Source organism: Montipora capricornis, chromosome 4 (genome assembly GCF_036669925.1).
Source record: "Montipora capricornis isolate CH-2021 chromosome 4, ASM3666992v2, whole genome shotgun sequence".
Lineage (NCBI taxonomy): Eukaryota > Metazoa > Cnidaria > Anthozoa > Scleractinia > Acroporidae > Montipora > Montipora capricornis.
This window is the reverse complement of record NC_090886.1, coordinates 20935834-20954143: the sequence shown is the minus strand read 5'-3', so window position 1 is coordinate 20954143 and position 18310 is coordinate 20935834. Positions and strand designations below refer to the sequence as shown.

At 38.4% G+C, this 18310-nt stretch overlaps 1 protein-coding gene across 2 annotated transcripts in view; it reads left to right on the top strand.

Moving 5' to 3' along the window:
• The first annotated feature begins 937 nt into the window (after positions 1-937).
• The window catches only part of LOC138045780 (probable tRNA (uracil-O(2)-)-methyltransferase), a 21507-nt gene continuing 4134 nt past the window's right edge, over positions 938-18310 (top strand). The window contains exons 1-8 of one of the 2 annotated variants that reach the window (XM_068892404.1): positions 938-1486; positions 3392-3542; positions 4665-4899; positions 9764-9832; positions 10808-10915; positions 11347-11418; positions 13175-13281; positions 15259-15319. In XM_068892404.1, coding sequence (XP_068748505.1) covers positions 1036-1486; positions 3392-3542; positions 4665-4899; positions 9764-9832; positions 10808-10915; positions 11347-11418; positions 13175-13281; positions 15259-15319 — 1254 coding nt within the window. In that variant the 5' untranslated portion in view covers positions 938-1035. The remainder of the gene's footprint in view (positions 1487-3391; positions 3543-4664; positions 4900-9763; positions 9833-10807; positions 10916-11346; positions 11419-13174; positions 13282-15258; positions 15320-18310) is intronic. The other variant, XM_068892405.1, reaches the window with a different exon arrangement.

Here is an 18310-nt window from a genome sequence, read left to right as displayed (position 1 = left end):
CAATTCAGTGCCTTCTGATTTTCTGTAGCATGTACCACAGGCAACGCAGTGTATGCTTCACAGAAGCATCTAGTTATCATATGGACTTCGCATATTTTCCACCACTGTCATAGATTGTTGGGCGTCGGATACGTCGAACGCAGAGCATTATCTGAATCACTTTGAAAACTCATCTCATTAATTGCAAGGCTGTGCCTAAAAAAGACGACACTAAATGGCACAAGATAGTGTTCCTTGACGAGTAATCCCCGTAGATCGACGGGACAGCGATGCTAAAACGGGCGTAGAAAATACTCGTTAACTTTTCGCCAGAACTGCAGCCGAGTTGACACGCCGGACTGCCATTTGCCGGAAAAGCTGCCAGGTTGGCAATTCGGATCATCCAGTGGATGCAATTAGGCCGTATACCCGGCCAAGGGAGGCCAGGATGTTCTGACACTTGCCCAAGATGTGCACCCAGGCTAGTGGAGGAAAAGAGGCGCCTAACTTCTCCATTCTAGACCGCCTCCAAGCAAAATCTAGCCACTGATTGAATTATGCTCAAAACTGCTTTATCCACGGTTTTTAAGGCTCGGTGAGAAGTTAAATCTCCGCAAGTTATGACATAAAGAAATTCAATTCATGGAGCCGTTAGAGTCTTTAAAGCGTAACAAGGGATTGGACTTTGCGTTAAATTTATTGAAGCAAGATTGTTTGCGCTTTTTAGGCTTAAATGCCTTAGTAATTTTCGTTTTTCGCTTAGCAATCTTAGCTTCGGTTAGGTTTGTATTGAATTGTGGGGAACATCCCAGAAAACTTTCGACGGGTGATACCCGCGTTCTACGGTGCATTTTCAGCGGCTGTCACCCACTCCTTTCGGTAAGTACTTCATGTATCCCTTCCTTACCTTCTCCTTACCAAGGAGGCTAGGTACGTTATGTATGGGGACATATATTGTACCGTATACGTTGTACGTAACGTTACTTATCGATAGACGCTTGAGCTGTTTGAAGAGCTACCCTCATAGGAGTCGCGAGAATCGGGTGGACACCCAACATGGAGGACGGACAAAGGTGGATAACAGTTCATTCGCAAGACACCACAGCTAACTTTTCTGGGTTCTTAAAGGCATTGGACGTTTGGGTTGAAAAGCCACATGTTGTCAATCGCCGTCTTACGGGTGCCTTAATAGTCAGAAGAACTTCCCTTGAGTCTTTAAGAATTAAAGATCTGGAGACCTTTTTAATATTAGACCAAGTAAAATTTTTGGAACAGGACACGGGCATCAGGACGGCAAAATGCGAGGAATTGAAACTTGAAAAGAATCAACAGGGAAAGGATACCGGGATTGAAAAAATCGATAACCTAGAACGGGATGGAAAAGATTATTTGATGGGACCGGCTGACAGAGATTGCGAAGGAAAGAAGAATGACATTCTCGTTCTTCGGAAATTGTTACCTAGACAGTTACACAAACAGGATGCAATGCTGGAATTGGTAATTTTAGGTAGAAGATTTTTTTCACCACTCGTTCAAAAATACTTGGTTCTTTAATACAACGCGGGACGGTTACTATTGTTATTGCGCATTCGTTCGGCGCATCTCGAGATACCCGGATTTCCTATTGGTGGTGCTTACTAACCCATTGACTCCTGGGGGTTCCCCATTGACGAATAAAATCGTCTTGCGTTAGACACAGTAAAATACTAGGTTTTGGCCGGTTTAGGGGTGAATAGGTTAATACAGGGTTATTTTGTGTGGCTTAAACTATGAGAAGAAAGCAGAACTTAGCAAGTGCTCTTGGTATCCCAAAAGAAAATTGGGGGTAACCATGCATTTGTCAGAGATAATTAATCTTCAATTTGGAAAAGAACGCCATATGTTGCTTTGTAATTTAAAGCTTTTTACAAATATTGCGGATTAATTATCTTCGAAAAATGCGTGGTTACCTCCAATTTTATTTTTGGGTTTCAATATCACTTGGTAAGATCTGCTTTTCCTGCATATTCAGTAAACCGCGCAAAAATACCCTTGAATTAGTAGGCACCGTCCTTAAACTTGCCTCCCCATCACCACCACCCCCTCCCTCACAACCAGCTCAGTTCCAAAATTTCAGATGTCGAGGTTGTGCTGTGATCTCAGGCATATGGTGGGGTGTTTGTGTGTGTATGGGGGGTTGGGGTGGGCAAATGGATGTAAAGATGCTGGACCATGTGGAAAATATTTCTTCTTTTCCATCTCTAGCATTCATAGTGAAACACTGAAAGAGAACAGCAATTAAAAATATCAACAGAAATTGTTGGTTTTATATTTTTACCTTTATTTGTTGAATGTACATTGTTATCTCTATATATTTGGGACAGACAATGACGGAGCATCTACATCTACATCTACATATTCCAGCACTCGGCAAAGTCCCATTTTGATTTATAGCTGTTTCTGCTTAGGTGGCCTCATACACCACAAGCCTTTTTAGAGACATCACTGCCAAGCCGCCCACTTCTGCTGGAGAGAACAGGACAGCCACAACATCGGGGACTTCATCCCCTACTCTTCTTGTAATGAATAATATTTGGGTTCTTTAACATCCCACAGGGAACTTATAAACATACATGTAGAAGATATTTGTTTGATGGGGTCTACGGTTTATAGTCCTTATCTGAGAAGACTTGAAAGTCTGACCATTTGCAGTTGAAATTAAAAAGGCAACACTTTCTCGTCAGTTATTTTAAGATCCTGAGTGTTGATCTGGCCGGGGTGCAAACCCGCAACCTCCCGCATGACAATGCGATCCTCAATCAACTGAGCCACAGGTGCTTGGTCCAAGAAAAGTCTCTGTCACTTCTTGGGTTACTACATTAGATTCACTGCCTAGAAAAAAAATCCCCATGGATGTGCCCCTGTTCAAACCAGATCTCAATATTTTGCATGACAATTTTTTTGCCTTGCAACCACTGTCATCAGAGAAGATGTTTTTGGCTGCACTGATCTGGTAAAAAAAGTACTCATGACATTTACATGCGTGCATGTATATGTATGTAACATGTAGCATAAGTTACCTTGTCAATTATTTCTTCAATCCATCAGTTCCTTAGTGAGAAGACTGATGCATTTGAAAAAGAGTATGAACACTTATTTCACACTTCCAACTCAAAGTGATAGCAAAGACTTTCTTAAACAGGAGGTCACACAGTATTGAGTGTTAACTGTAGGCTTATCAGATCAATAAATTCCTAGCTAATAAAAATTTGTTTCTAATGTTGTAAGATCACAAATTATTGATTCTTTCAAATTGTGTGTAAAGTTGATGAAGAGGAGAAGGAAATAACTCAGCCTTATGCAGGAGACAGAGCATTGTTTAGTAAGAAGCCCCACTTGTTGATGTAATTTTGTGCATTTCATATATTTACAGAAAAAAGAAAAAGAAGAATGACTTTTTTTCCTCTGCGAAGACCATTGCATGAAGGACAATTCCAAGTCAGCCATGACTGGTTAAATAATTCAGAGTCGTACTCTTTTCTGTATGAGGAGTCACTGCTATGTTCTGATGAACAGTATGCAAGGTGAAGAAGCCCTTTTTAACTCCTATATGTACAAGCTGTGAACTTTTTCATTAAGCTTTTCATGCAATGAATGAATGAATGAGTTAATGGCACATTCATTTTATGTGCAGATATGAGGAACTTAAGAGAGAGTAGCTCATCATCTTTCAGGCAAAATCATTCAAACTGATTGACCATAATAAGGCCTGATCAGCAATTGCAAGTTACATATGTATAACCCCACCGCAAATTCAAAAGGTCGGTACAAATAATTATAAGTTGTTACGGAAGGCATTGTACCTGCTGATAATATTAGTGGATCACTATTAAATTTGTTATTATTATTATTATTATTATTATTATTATTATCATTATCATTATCATTATCATTATTGTTATCGTTATCATTATTATTATTGTTATTATTATTATTATCATTATCCTTATCATTATCATTATCATTATTTTTAATATCATTATCATTATCATTATCATTATCATTAGTGTTATCGTTATCATTATTATTATTGTTATTATTATTATTATCATTATCATTATCATTATCATTATTATTATCGTTGTGAAGTCGACCACTTGTTTTGTTGGACCAGATGGTCATTTTTGCAGGATCTGAAAGCACTCTCTTAGCTTATCTGGAAGACTACCAATTTGCAAGTGGTTTTTGATGAATGGAGGTTTCTAAGGAAAGTCTGTTCTTTCCATGATGTCAGTTTAAAGTTATCAAGTGCTCTGCTGAGGCAACTTTCTTTTTTGAAAGGCTATGTAATCTAAAACAATCAAGGTGGTTTAGTGTTATACTATTGGGATTTTTCAATTTGTATGTAGGAGGGCCATAATGTACACTTCTGCATCACAAACAACGATACATGTCTACTATAATTTAAAAACAAGTTGTTTACACTGACAACAGGTTTACAATGATAGATTAGCCCATGCGTTTGTTGTTGAGAAGTGGTAAATTTACAAACTGTTACCCTGGTATTTTTTACAAGGAATTGGTGTGTTGGCCCTGATATTTTCTAATTTCTGTTCTACATGGTATTTATCCCCCAAAGAAGGCAATCCCTGAATGTGACCTGTAACAGAAGATGATACAGTTTCCATTTTATTTGTTTCCTTAAGAGTGTCATTACAAGTTTTGGGCACTGGCATTGCAGATGATACCAAGAGGGATGGAGTTTTATGTCCAACCATTCAGTGGCTACAAGAGCACTTGCTTCCTAAATTGTGCAAGTGGGCAGTGGAAATACAACCTGATGGCAAAAAGAGTAACAGGTCATTGAGACTTGTCCCTCTTGATCAGTATACTTTACTCTACCACAGACTCAAGCAACAGTACGGTAAAAAGCTTGTCAAGGTACTCAGCCATGTTTTCCTTCTTAGAAAGGCCTGAAAATGTTGGAAAGAGGTGACATCGTTTGCCGTGTACAGTGTATGCCAATTCTCCATGTCGGACCATTTTCCACTAAATGCATAACTGTGCAAACTACCACCAACAACTCACACCAGAGGTGACAGGTACAAAACACAGGGCACAGGTCACAGGCCACAAGTCATTGTTTTACCAGTACAGAAAGTATCCCAAACATTCATAAAAGCTAACCTTAGGCCTAATTAGGCCTATAAACAAATGTTAGCTTTTATGAATGTTAAGGATACTTTCTGTATTGGTAAAACAATGACCTGTGTTTTGTACCTGCCAGCTTAGAGCAACTCCCTCTGAACACTTGCCAACCTTTAGTGGCATCATAAATGAACAAACAACAGAAGGGACAGTTTCGTACAATGTAGCTTCTATGGATCAACAGGGATTGTTGGGTCCCAAAGCCCTGTTTAAACTGATGGAAGCAGACTGTTAATGACACATGACAAACAACAGAATTGAATCCACCATGAATTTTTTTAACAGTCCCCGTACTTCATGTATGATACACAGAAGTGCACTTTACAAACACTACATCCCTTCTTTTCCTGGCAAATAAAACTCAACAATGAAATACCTACATGTACAAAAATCTTTTGGGAGTAAGAACATCCTGAGCAAAACCAAAACGTCAGCATGAAAATCTAAACATGCAGATGTTCTCAAGTTCAAGTGAAAAGGTATTTTTTTAATGTTTAGGCAAAACAATAAACTATCTTAGAAATAAATAGTCACTTCAGCTTTTCCATGTTGTGATGCTGATTTCACAATGAATGTACACTCGTCCTTTTCCTCATCTACATCTTGCACATACCTTACTTTCTTCTTTCTATCTTTTAACTTTCCACCATGTCTGGGCAAAGTGGTAGGCACCTTCGCATTTCTTGCAAGTCTCTCCTCTGGCAGGACAATTGGGATCATGCCCAAAATGTCCCACAGTCCCACACCTGTGAGACTCTTCTTTTGTTTCCGTGCTTGGTTCCTTTCCCTTCCATTGCTGGGCGTCTCGACGTGAGTCCCTTATCAAGTTCACTGTGTGTTTACCACCTTCCATACTTGCCAACTGGGATTGAACTACCTCTTGTGTTGGTTGCTGCTGTTGTAAGTAAAAGCACCAAGGTTAAGCTCTCTCCTTTCTCTAACAATTTTTGCTGGAATGCATGTGACTTACACCACTGAACAACTTGATCTCTTGTCTGATTATCGGATTGATCGCCATAATCACAATCTCTTACCACTTAATTTAATCATGTCACGAGTTGAGCCACAGTTTCACCGTCTTGCTGCTCCATACTACGGAAAACATGATTCTGGTATGTCAAATTTACCATGGGAAAAAAATAATGTAAGCTTTTTCGGCTTTTGCATAATTTTCTGTCGCACCAGTGTCAGCCAAGGTTTCGAAGATTTCCTTTACATCTTCCCCAGCCAAATCAAGGAGCAAGGCTCTATCCTGTACTTTATTACTGGCTCTATTATTTGTTGCAAAAAAAAGCATGATTTCTGGGCTAACACTATCCCTGGATCAAGATGCACCATCCACAGTATTCCCAACCGACAACATCTTGGCTGACTAGTCAGACCAATAACATATATTTTCTACTCACCAATCAGATCACAGATTAAATTACAGTACTTATACATCTACAGTGTATCTATATGAATTACTGATCCTATACAGATCAATTGACTCTGAGGATGACTTCAACCCCTCAGGGTTCCCCTCAGGTTGTAGAAACATGATCCTCGCACTTACCTGGACAAGTTAAGCAAGTTAAGATGCCAATCATCACAGTTTTTAATTCATGTTACTTAGCAGTAACAAAAGAAAAGCGTAAAAAATTCTATTCAATCCTGAATTTTTCAGGCTTTCCTTTTGTTACTGTGTAAGTAACATGAATTGATAACTGCAATGATCAGCATCTTTACTTCAACAAGTTGCAAAAATAGTGGAGACACTTCACCTTCTTGGGGCATTATTAATTTCCCTATTATCTCTCACACTGCAGCCCCCCTCCCCCCCTTATCAGTGTTGCTAGCGAGACAAAAAAATGTTGGGAACTTAAGCAGTCAACATTGAAAGGGGGAGAGGGGAGAGGAAGTGGGAAAGGTTTAAATTCTAGATACACCGAGTATTGGAAGTTAGAAAAGGTGTTTTTTAATAAAAGTGTCTCAACAATTTTGCAACTTGTTGTCTGAGTTGGTTGTCACTGTATTGGCGTACGGTCACTTTGTTTATTGGAACGGGAAGGCGTCTATCGTTTGCGTTTAATATGGTGTTTCCAAAAAAAGGGTTTAGTTCTCTGATCTGCTGTGAATGGAAAATGGCCAGCGATAAACTGGATTTTGGCGGGGTTTCGGTATGACGTAACTTGAAGGCATTTCAGTGCTTTCTGTGAGTCAAGTCGAACATACACTTAATTTGGTACACGAAAAGGTGTGATTTCCATCCTTTTGCTTTTTAAAGTACGCTAGATATATCCTGGAACCGATTTCGAAATAATTTGCCTTAAACACCTATATTTCGGTCGACACATGACATCTAAAGCACGCGCAACATGTACGAAATTAGCTGTTGTTTACGAATGAGAAACAGACATAACCTCTCCTTTAACTGCGATCGCATGCCATTTAAAGGGAACATCCACTTTCCGAAAAATCAATCCTTAGCAAACATTGTTATACAAAGATACATTTTCATAGAAGTCCATTCGTAACATTACTTATTGCTTTCGGGCTAGTCTGCTGCCAGAGAAGGGATCGGCAACGCTTACTAGCAAGTCTTCTAGGTGACGTGTCGGGTACAGGCTAATTCCATGTTCTTTGGAATGACTGACTGAGCACAATGATCAAAAGAAAGCACCCGATTGTGTTAAATCCTTTGCGAGATTTGTTTTACAATGAGATACAAAAGTGAACAAATTTGTACCGGCTACACATTATGACATTTATATGAAACGGTCTACACGGTCTACCACAACTTTTCACTGAGAAAATAATATGATATCATATTTCTTGCTGTTGCGATGGTAGACCATGCTTGGATGGTAGACCGTTGGTAAATGGAATAGACGATATGTACAGGATTTCTAACTGTGTGAGCTTTATTACGAATCACCTGGTAATGTATTGGATTGATTAGAAAAGAAAGTACTAGTTGAATTGTGCTGTTTCCTCGAAGATACGATTTTCAACTGTAACACCACCATCCCGGTTGACGTCACCAAGAAACACAATAAATGGTATTGTGTTACATAATACGAGCCATGTGTAACTTTCGGAGCATCAGATCTGCAGTGCAAAATACTTTGCTTGCTTTAGTATTTGGTACGGAGTCTTCTGTTAGCGGTGATAAGTCCAAACACTCGAAAATCGATGCTACCGTATGTCAATAATTAATATTCTTTCGTGTTTGGTACAATGTGCTTTGCACTTCGCATGCAAACTTCTGAAATGTTTCAGAGCTTATACGATATTTAATGGTTGTTTCTTTAGTTCCTGCTTTTCTACGTTGAAACGTTTCCCTATAGGATTCAAATCCCGACTGGCAAAATTATTGCAATCAATCAGACAACAAGTTGCAAAAATAGTGGAGACACTTCACCTTCTTGGGGCGTTATTAATTTCCCTATTATCTCTGACACTGCAGCCCCCCTCCCCCCTTATCAGTGTTGCTAGCAAGACAAAAAATGTTGGGAACTTAAGCAGTCAACATTGAGAGGGGAGAGGAAGTGGGAAAGGTTTTAATTCTAGATCCTACGAGTATTGTATGTTAGATTAGGTGTTTTTTGTTGTAAGTGTCTCTACAATTTTGCAAGTTGTTGTTGATGCTCTCCATAGTTCATATATATGGCTAACTATTTTTCAGGTGGCTCCAACTGGATTCAGTCCCATGACCTCTGCAAAGCCCATGCAATGCTCTACCAACTGTGCTATGAAGCCACACAGTTGGGAGCAGGTCAATTTTCATTCAGTGAGTCCTTTTACAGTAACACATGAACCCAACTGCATGTGTGGCTTCAATAGCTCAGTTGGTAGAGCAATGCACTAGCATCGTGGAGATCATGGGATGGAATCCCTTTGGAGCCACCTGAATTTTTCAGAGACAATTAATGCTTAAAATGTCCAGCTAAGTGCAAGGATCACTTCTCCCTTACTCACCACCATTCTATTACTTGGCATTTGTTTGGTTGCCAGACCTTTTTGAAAACTGTACTCCAATTCAAGAAAAATTGGACATTTCATCAAAATTGAAACATCTAATATGTCAGTATTGAAAAAAAACAAAACAAAACAAACAACAAGGCTCACACGTTGCATATAAAAAGACATTTTCTGTGTTTATTGGTTAATAAGGGTTTAAAATATCAATTTTTTTTACTGCTTAAAAAGTCATTTACAATAATTTATGCCAGATGTAATGGCTTGTTTGATCTCATGTGGGAGTCATTAAATGTTTTCACATATACATGTACATGTATCTATGTCTGCAGCTGTGCCAGTATCATTTTCTTAAAAGTTTCAAGTTCTGACAATAACAGGAACATCCCATACAGCAGTCACTTCAAGCTAGTTTTATCTCTTTGTTTGGAAGGTATCATAGTAGGGGTACAATAATAATTATAGACCCAGCAGAAAAAGAATTCTGGCTGCTACAGCTACGTTTGGAGCCTCAGAAATCTATTGTAGCGTGCATAATTATTTACACTATGTAAATGAAGTTATTCTTGTGAAAAGGTAACTAATTCTAAAAGGCTGTATCAAGTAATTCTGCCCCTCTTCTCTCTTCCTCATACAGATGTGGCCTGAAAGGACAGATCCACAGAAATTTGTTTATGAGGATATTGCTATTGCTGCATATTTGTTGGTGAGGAATTACATTATATTACGTAAATTTTATGATGGAAGAAAGCAAGAACTTAAAACCAATCACTGAGTGAATTAATGCAAAACCAATTACTTTGGACACTCAATTGAAAACCGCTCTATGGCCACCAAGAAGGACTTGCACAGGTCTGATGTTTTGCTATTGCTTCGACTTCAATTTTTTTTTTCAAAAATCTTTAAAGGAAGAGCAGAGAGAATGCATCCAAAGAATGGTTTGTCTAGAAAAAGAGGTCATGGTTGTACTTCCTATGGGATTTGGCAATAAAGTAGATCCCAAACATTATGGAAAAATTTAAAGCATCATGTCTATTCAGAAGGAACAATTTGTGAATCCAAAAAGAGGTGAATAGAACTTAGTGCTACCACAATCAGGGCATCAGCTAGTATGCAGCTGGTAGAAAATCGACATTGTTTACAGAGGCGCTGAACAATGGTTTAGTGACATACTTCTTACAAAATGATAGTTGAGTAGCTGCTGCTGAAAAACTAGAATTTCCATTTTCCTCAGAGATATTAGCATCTTTATTTGGCATCTTGAATATTCCAGTTTAAGTACTGTTGATTGCGCCTGATAACATGAAGGATTGGGCTTTTTCTGCAATTTTATATCAATTCTTTGTTCCTTGATGGTTTGTGCAGAGAAACCGCATCAACTGTCAAGCAGGATTGGCAGAAATACACATGTAGCTTTCATTGTATGGATAAAGTCTGACTTCGCAGACATTCCAGCTTGAGTTCTATTTGGTTTTCATTGACTTTCCTGAACCGCAACATGCAGGTAGTTTCCAGTGAAATCTGATTGGCTCACATGTATGGCATGACACAAGAATGTATATCACTCTTGACAGGTGGACGGCAGATGACTTGTTAAGAAAGTGTATCATGTGTACCTTTTTGCACCTGTCTAAAGAAAAGTATGGCTGATCACAGGTTATGCAACATAATGCTCTTGCAGATTCTTTGGAACGAAGAGAGAAAGACACACCACAAAGAAAACAAACAGAGCTTCGTTGACCTTGGATGTGGAAATGGATTACTTGTTTATATTCTTGGAGAGGAAGGGGTATGAAATAAATGGAGCTGATCTGTATGTGTTGTGAAGAGTTGTCTCTCACCAATCACTTTTCTCACCATGGAAATACCGGTATATTTTAGGGGTTCTGTTTTGTTGCTGCCCTTTGTTGATCATCTTGGATTACCAGTCGTGTTTGAATGAATTCAAAGAAAAACAAAGACTTCGTTTAGATCATAACTCAATGGTGAAATCCATGGCTGATGTATAACAAAACTTTCTGTTCAAAGGCTTTACTATGGTCTTAATTGCATTCTCCAATTGAATAGTGATTTATCCAGTACTAACCATCCTCAGATGGTCCACAATAATATTGAAAGTGATCTCAACTTAACGATCACTTGCATCTAAACAACTGAAGGTTGGAAGTAAGTGTTTTAAGCAAGTTTTTATTTTGACCTACTGTTTTGCTTTTTTTTTAGCATCCAGGATTTGGCATTGATGTTCGGCGGCGTAAAATCTGGGACTTTTATGGGGGAAACACCGATCTGCAGGTTTAATTGTTAATTTTGTTGTAATTATGTTTGCCATGTACCTTAGTTTTCAATTATAGCTGTGTTGTAAGAGCCATTTATTTCAGTGCCTGAGAAATTACTGTTGTACATGTACACAAGGAAGCATTATTGTGAATTTTAAACCTTTGAGCGCTTGTTCATTGAAGAGATTATATTATCAATATTAGTATCACTGGAAGTCACGTCCTACTAAATTGAACACGTTCTCAATCAGATAAATATGACAACTGCGAACCAGTATTGCAAATAATTTTGCACCTGCACTATCCAACACCCTACGTGCTTTGAAACAGTTCTGTACTGGACAATTTATTATCTTGGATAAATAATTTGGAATGACTCTTTGCACCTTACCCAATCATTTTGGGAAACTTTCGATGGATGAAATCGACAAAATCAATGCGAAATACAAACTTTATCTGCGCTTACTCGTCAAAACAGGGTGTTTGACGTTATAAATAGAAATGCGTAATTTGCACTAATTTTCAAGTTTATTTTCATCAATTACAACCCAATTAGGACGCTGTAACGCCTATCCAAGTTCAAACTCCATCTTTCTGCTTTCCACTGATACCTTTGCTGAATCTTTTGACTGTACCTTTTAGTTGCAATGATGAATTACATGCAACAACCACCAAGACAAGCAATTGTTGATAACCATACAATGCGTGTCGTTACAGTCAGTGCATCCCCAACCCCCCTTCCCCCCAAGCAAAGTTGTTTCCATTTCCACTTGACACTCAAACTAAAAAGTATCAATATTGAAAAAGGGGGGAGGGGAGGGAGGGGCATTGGGAATTTTCGATTCATTGTCTCAACCTTTTTGCAATTGCTTGCTTGGACGAAATGTGTTGTTTCCTGATTTTCAAACTTTTGGCCTACATTTATGTATGTCTGTAACTTGAGAAGAGGGCCGATTATGCCCCCTCCCCTCACCCCACCAAAGACAATGCTATACTGGTAGATGCATCAATAACCCGTTTTGAGTGGAGAGGAGTTGTAATATAAACTTGTGCCTCAACAACTTTGTCCACATTTGTGAGAGTTGCTAAATGTAGATCAAACTCAAGGGCAAACTGAACCCAGGGGATTTCTCCATGGAGAAATGTCACTGCATCTCATGCTTGCCGAGGAGGGCATTTGTTCATTGAACTCTGGGAAAAGATCTTTATGGTATTGATATTATAATAAGTATTATCAATTTTAAAAGAGCACTAGGTACTACACAGTAGGTCCAGGTCTGGTTAAGTACATGTACCCCCATCTTTAACACAACATGTCCTCAACACTCTTTTCGTAGAGCATTACAAACTACATGTAAGATCTTAGGCAAAGAGTGTTTCTAGCCCTGCATGTCAATAAATGGAGATTTGTTAAAGCGGCCACTTTTACATTGTCCCTTATTACATGTAAGTTTGGACAAGAAAACAGGCTGTGAAAGGAGTTGCTCCACTTGTAACTGCTTTTGTGTTAATTCATCCAAGCATGCTGTTATCATTGACAATAATTTCCATTGCCAGTAAAAGTGACTGAGGGTCTTAAACAAAATGACAAATGTAACAATTTTCAAAATATTACTGACAAATTGCCATTAGCGGCATTAACAGCTGCTTTCAGCTGTTATGCATACATGTAAGCCTTTGGTACCATGCCCTTATGAACACATCTTTGTGTTTGTGGAAAAAGGTAGTTGTAACTCCCTTTGTTATATTACAATGTATCTTTCATACTCTAGGAAAGAGCCCTAGATCCCACAGTGGCTGGTCTATTCCCAGATGTTGATTGGCTGATTGGAAATCACTCTGATGAACTAACACCTTGGATACCTGTCATGGCAGCAAGGTACACTGGTTGAGTCACTGATTCTGTTTTCCTAGCTTTCTTAATTAATCATAATAATATTATTATAATAATTATTGTTGGCAATGAATGAGCCAGATTCCTAATCCAGCCTGAGACATTCTAATGGCCATCAAAAATCAATACTATATTTTTTGATATCCTGCTCATCCTGCATTTTTCCCTGACAACCACTGTAGAGGATTAATGAATGGTGTAGTTTCTCAAGAAACTATAGTACTGTGTTGGTGTACCCTGGGTGCCAGAGGAATTCTTTTTGGGCTACGACATAACACTGATCCCCGGTCAACTGAGCCCCACTGACCCCCTCTAAATTCACTGGAAATAATAATAAGAAACAATGGTACATACAGACCTATTTACAATAGTAGAGAAATCAGCTCAACTTCGCATTTCAAGGTGGCGGAAGGATGGCCCACCTTTTCCAGTGAGGTTAAGGATTACTTAATGCCAAGTGGAGTAAAATGAGATGAAAACATCGCAACAAACCAGATACACCTTCCATGTCAAAATCCCATGCGCAACTGGTGAATGGACAACGGGGCCTGGAACTAGTGAGCTTTGCAGTCAAGACCCAACAACTTCTGGTTGTTCTAACATGGGTTTACGTTTGTTATTTTGTTCTTTTCTTTTGATGGAAGGGGACTGCAAGACAGGAGATAATTCTTTGGTTGCCACCCTTAACACCCGTTCATTGAAAAAGAGAAATAACGTATGTGCTGAAAGGAGTTGAAACTATGGCACCATCCTTCTGCCATCTTAAAATTCAAAGATGAGCCAATTTACAAATTAATTTAGAACTACATTATGAGAAATAGGTCTTCATGTGTTATTATATTTCTTATTATTATTTCCACTTTATTTAGATGGGGTCAGTAGGAGTGTGGTGTGTAGGGGGTCAGTGTTTTGTTGTAGCCCATTTTTCTCCATGGTCCGAGAAAAAGGCACCCAGGGTAGTGTTGTTGGGGATTGAAACACGAAAATTTGGTTGTATCAAACAAATTGATAATTTTACCACAATTGCTTGTAATCTCACAATCTGATTGGCTAATTTGCCCTTGTTGATAGGAGTCTTGACAATGCTGCTTGTGTCAATATAATAGTAATAATAATAATAATAATAATAATAATAATAATATTATTATTATTATTATTATTATTATTATTATTATATTATTATTGGTGGTATTCAGATATGGAGCAGGAATACTACAGTGGAAAGAGAGTGAGTTGAAAAACGTGGATAGGAAATCAAGGAAAACAATGACAATGTATGGAGCATTACATCCGAAGAGCGATGTGGACAGATTGTACATTAAGAGGAAAGAGGGAGGTAGAGGCCTGATGAGTGTGGAATGTTGCGTTAGAGAAGAAGAAAATAGTTTGGGTTTTTATGTCGCCAATTCTGAAGAAAACCTCATTAAGGGAGGTTATGCAGCTGAGACAATCAATACAGAAGATACTGTATCGAGTGGAGAATTTAAAAAACAGATAGAACAAGAACTTAAACAAAACTGGACTGAAAAGAAAATGTATGGACAGTTTGTCAGGGAAATGCCAGAGAATGTTGATAAGAATAAAACTTGGCAATGGTTGTCCAAATGTGATATGAAGATTGGGACAGAAGCATTGTTATGTGCCGCACAGGAACAGGCCATCAGGTCAAACTATGTAAAGCACTACATCGATAAGACCAGTGAAAGTCTCTGTGTAGATTATGTGGAAAAAAGTGTGAAAGCGTGCAACACTTAGTATGTGGATGTGAAAAATTGGCTCAGAAAGAATATAAGAGACGACACGACAATGTAGCAAAGAATGGGCTGAACCACATTCGACTTGTCAATTTCAGCAATTTGTTGTAGACCCTGTCTTGCTCATATTGGCACTAATAATTGTGATTTCTTTGCCATAGTTTGTATTTTTTTTTTACTATAATAACTTGAATTTCTTTCTTTGCAGGTCTTCCTACATGACACGTTATTTCGTTTTACCATGTTGTTTCTTTGACTTCAACTGCAAGGTACAAGAACCTCTCTAAAATTTTTAATTCATGGAAAAAATACCAGTTAGATAAATGCCTTGCCTTCTTGGGAACTACTATCAAATAGGTAGCAAATTAGTAAGTTCAAATGGACAACTCCACCAGTATGACATTTCAAAGGAAACACTGTTACAAATCGTTTCTGTGTAACATCAAGTTCACAAAATAATGAAAGTACCCCAAATCTAAGATTTTTTTTGCTGTGGTAGATTTTTTCACCTGCAGCAAACATCTTTCACCATTTCCACTGTAAAATTTCACTCTATGTGCAGTAAAAGATCATAGCTTCACTTGATTTCATATCCGCAGTTCATATAAATTATGATTCATTTCATATACCATTCATCATTGATTCATTCCTCACGGGACCATTAGAACCCACAAATGACCAGCTCCCAACGTCATTAGCTTCATAGTTCAGTTGGTTAGAGCGTCGCACCGGAATCGTCCTGAATTTTTCAGGCTTCTATACGCAATTGCAAAAATTGCGTTCATAACTGCGAAGATCATAGCTTCCCTTGAAATCACCTATATAATTATACTAAAGTTTCATGTTGCACAACATGCGTGTTTTCGCGGTTAGTGACCCCTTTTTCGCCATTTCAAAAATGTATAAAACAAGATTTTTTAATATGGGCATTTCATCAGTATCTATATAATAAACAGAACATTACATGGCCGCTTGGGATACCAATTTTAGCTTCTCGTGTGATAGTATCTCACTTGTGAGAGGTACTATCAACACTCGAAGATAAAATTTCGTTTCCCCGAGTGGTCATGTAATATCCTCTATGTATCCTAATTCAAAAGAAGCGACTTTTTAAATATTTAGCTATAAAAAATTGCGAAAAACTTTTCTTAAAAACATTTAAGAAATTTTGTAAAAACGGTTAAAAATACGCGACGTTTCGACGTTTGAGGACGTCATTATCAAGTGAAAAAAAGAGTGTATCAATATTCTATAAATACAGAAAAAACAAAAACACAGCTCATTGAGAAAAAAGGTAACAAAAATATGCTACAAGTTAAACAAAGAGTTTAGCACTGATGGAGTCACTCTTGAGTGTTAAGGCTAGCCCTCAGTTCTTTAATAAATGCACCTTATTCCAAAATGGCCGCTGATTTATGCGGATTTAAATTGGCCTTTCAAGTTGCCTCGTTCAAGACATACTAACTATGTTCAAGATAAAATATTCTTTTGAATTTTAAGCTTAAGAACGAGGCATCATGCTCTTATTGAATCAAAACAAAAGAATATTTAAATGGCGGCCATTTTGGAATAAGGTGTATACCATTTCGTTAACGAGGCAGTCAAATTTGCCGTGGCTCTTCTTAAGAACACGAAATTGGTCCTCATTAAGAAGATTTTTGCCACCGTGCACTTACCGATAGCTGAATACTTGTGTTCAGCAATGCAGTTATAAAGGTGTGGGGCTGTATAACCGACATAATCTGCATCACACATGCAGATCACATGCAAATTTATAAACAACGCAATGATGACTGTCAGCAAGATTTCTCACTTATTATCAGTCTGACGTGAACGAACATATCAACAACATATCTTCGTATCGTCTTTCTTTCTTCGAAAAGCTTGTTATCTGCAGGGGACTGAAATTTTCTCTGCCTGAAATTGTCGCTCTACTTGAAAGCAAAGCTAACTTTGAGAAAGCCTATTGGAAAGGCGAGCCACTTTTGGAAGATCTTATTGACAAGGAGTTGTCAAGTTCAACATTGCGTTCAATCGCTTTGAATTAAATTCAGCGCCCTTCCCCACCTAAAGCTCTCGTGAAAGCGCTAAATCGCTTTAAGAAACGTGATAACATTGTTACAACCAAACCGGACAAGGGTTCCGGAATTGTAGTCATAGACAAATCTGAGTACATCCGTCTTCTTAGCGCAGCCTCAATCGATGATACTACTTTGCGCGTGTGGATGACAAACACCCAAAACTTCGTGGACGCCCACCAAAACATTATCACCCACTTCTTCAGAAAGAGAAAGATGTACACTGAATCTTACATCGAATACTGCCTGAGGACATTGCCACTTCGCTTTCTCCAAAGAGTTCAAGACTTGCCCATCTTTACGGGCTTCCCAAGACACACAAAGCCAAATTGAGTATGAGACCAATTTTGTCTGACACTGGAACTTACAACTTTAAACTGGCTAAATGGCTTGGAGAAAATTTAAAGCCACTATCTGTGAACGAGTATACTATCACTGATGCATTTGAATTTGCTGATGAGATTCGTTCCATTCCTATGAATGAAGAAGACACATACTGGTCTCCCTTTAAGTGAGACTATTAACATCCTGGTTGACAAAGCCTTTACCAACGATTGGTTTAATCAAACCTATGATCTTAATATTGAGAAATAGGAACTTGCACCGCTCCTTGAAGTTGGCACCACCAATCAACTTTTCCAGTTCGATGGTCATTTGTATGAACAGACTGACGGCGTAGCGATGGGCTCTCCTCTTGGCCCGCTAATGGCCAATGTGATTATGTGCCACCTCGAAAAAAAAACTCGCACGCGACGGTATGGTACCCTCTCTAAACAAGAGGTATGTCGACGATACTCTTGTTATAATGCCTAACACCGATGCTTCTGCTGACTTTCTGACTACATCGAATGGTCTACATCCGAGCCTGAAGTTTACAATGGAACTTCCTATTGATAATATGATCCCTTTCATTCGAATTGAGATAATTAAGATTGGAATAGAACTTGAAACCCGTGTTTACAGAAAGCTAACCAACACTGGTCTACTCCTGCATTTTTAAAGCCATGTAGACAAACGTTGCAAAACCGGTTTATTGAACACCATGTTACATCGCGCATATGCCTGGTCATCTACGACAGAAGCCTTTATATTCTCCCGACTTGATTATCCAATTGGCCTCATAAATGCCATGATCATTAATATGTTTATTCAAAATATTGTAACTAAGCCGGAAAAGAACAC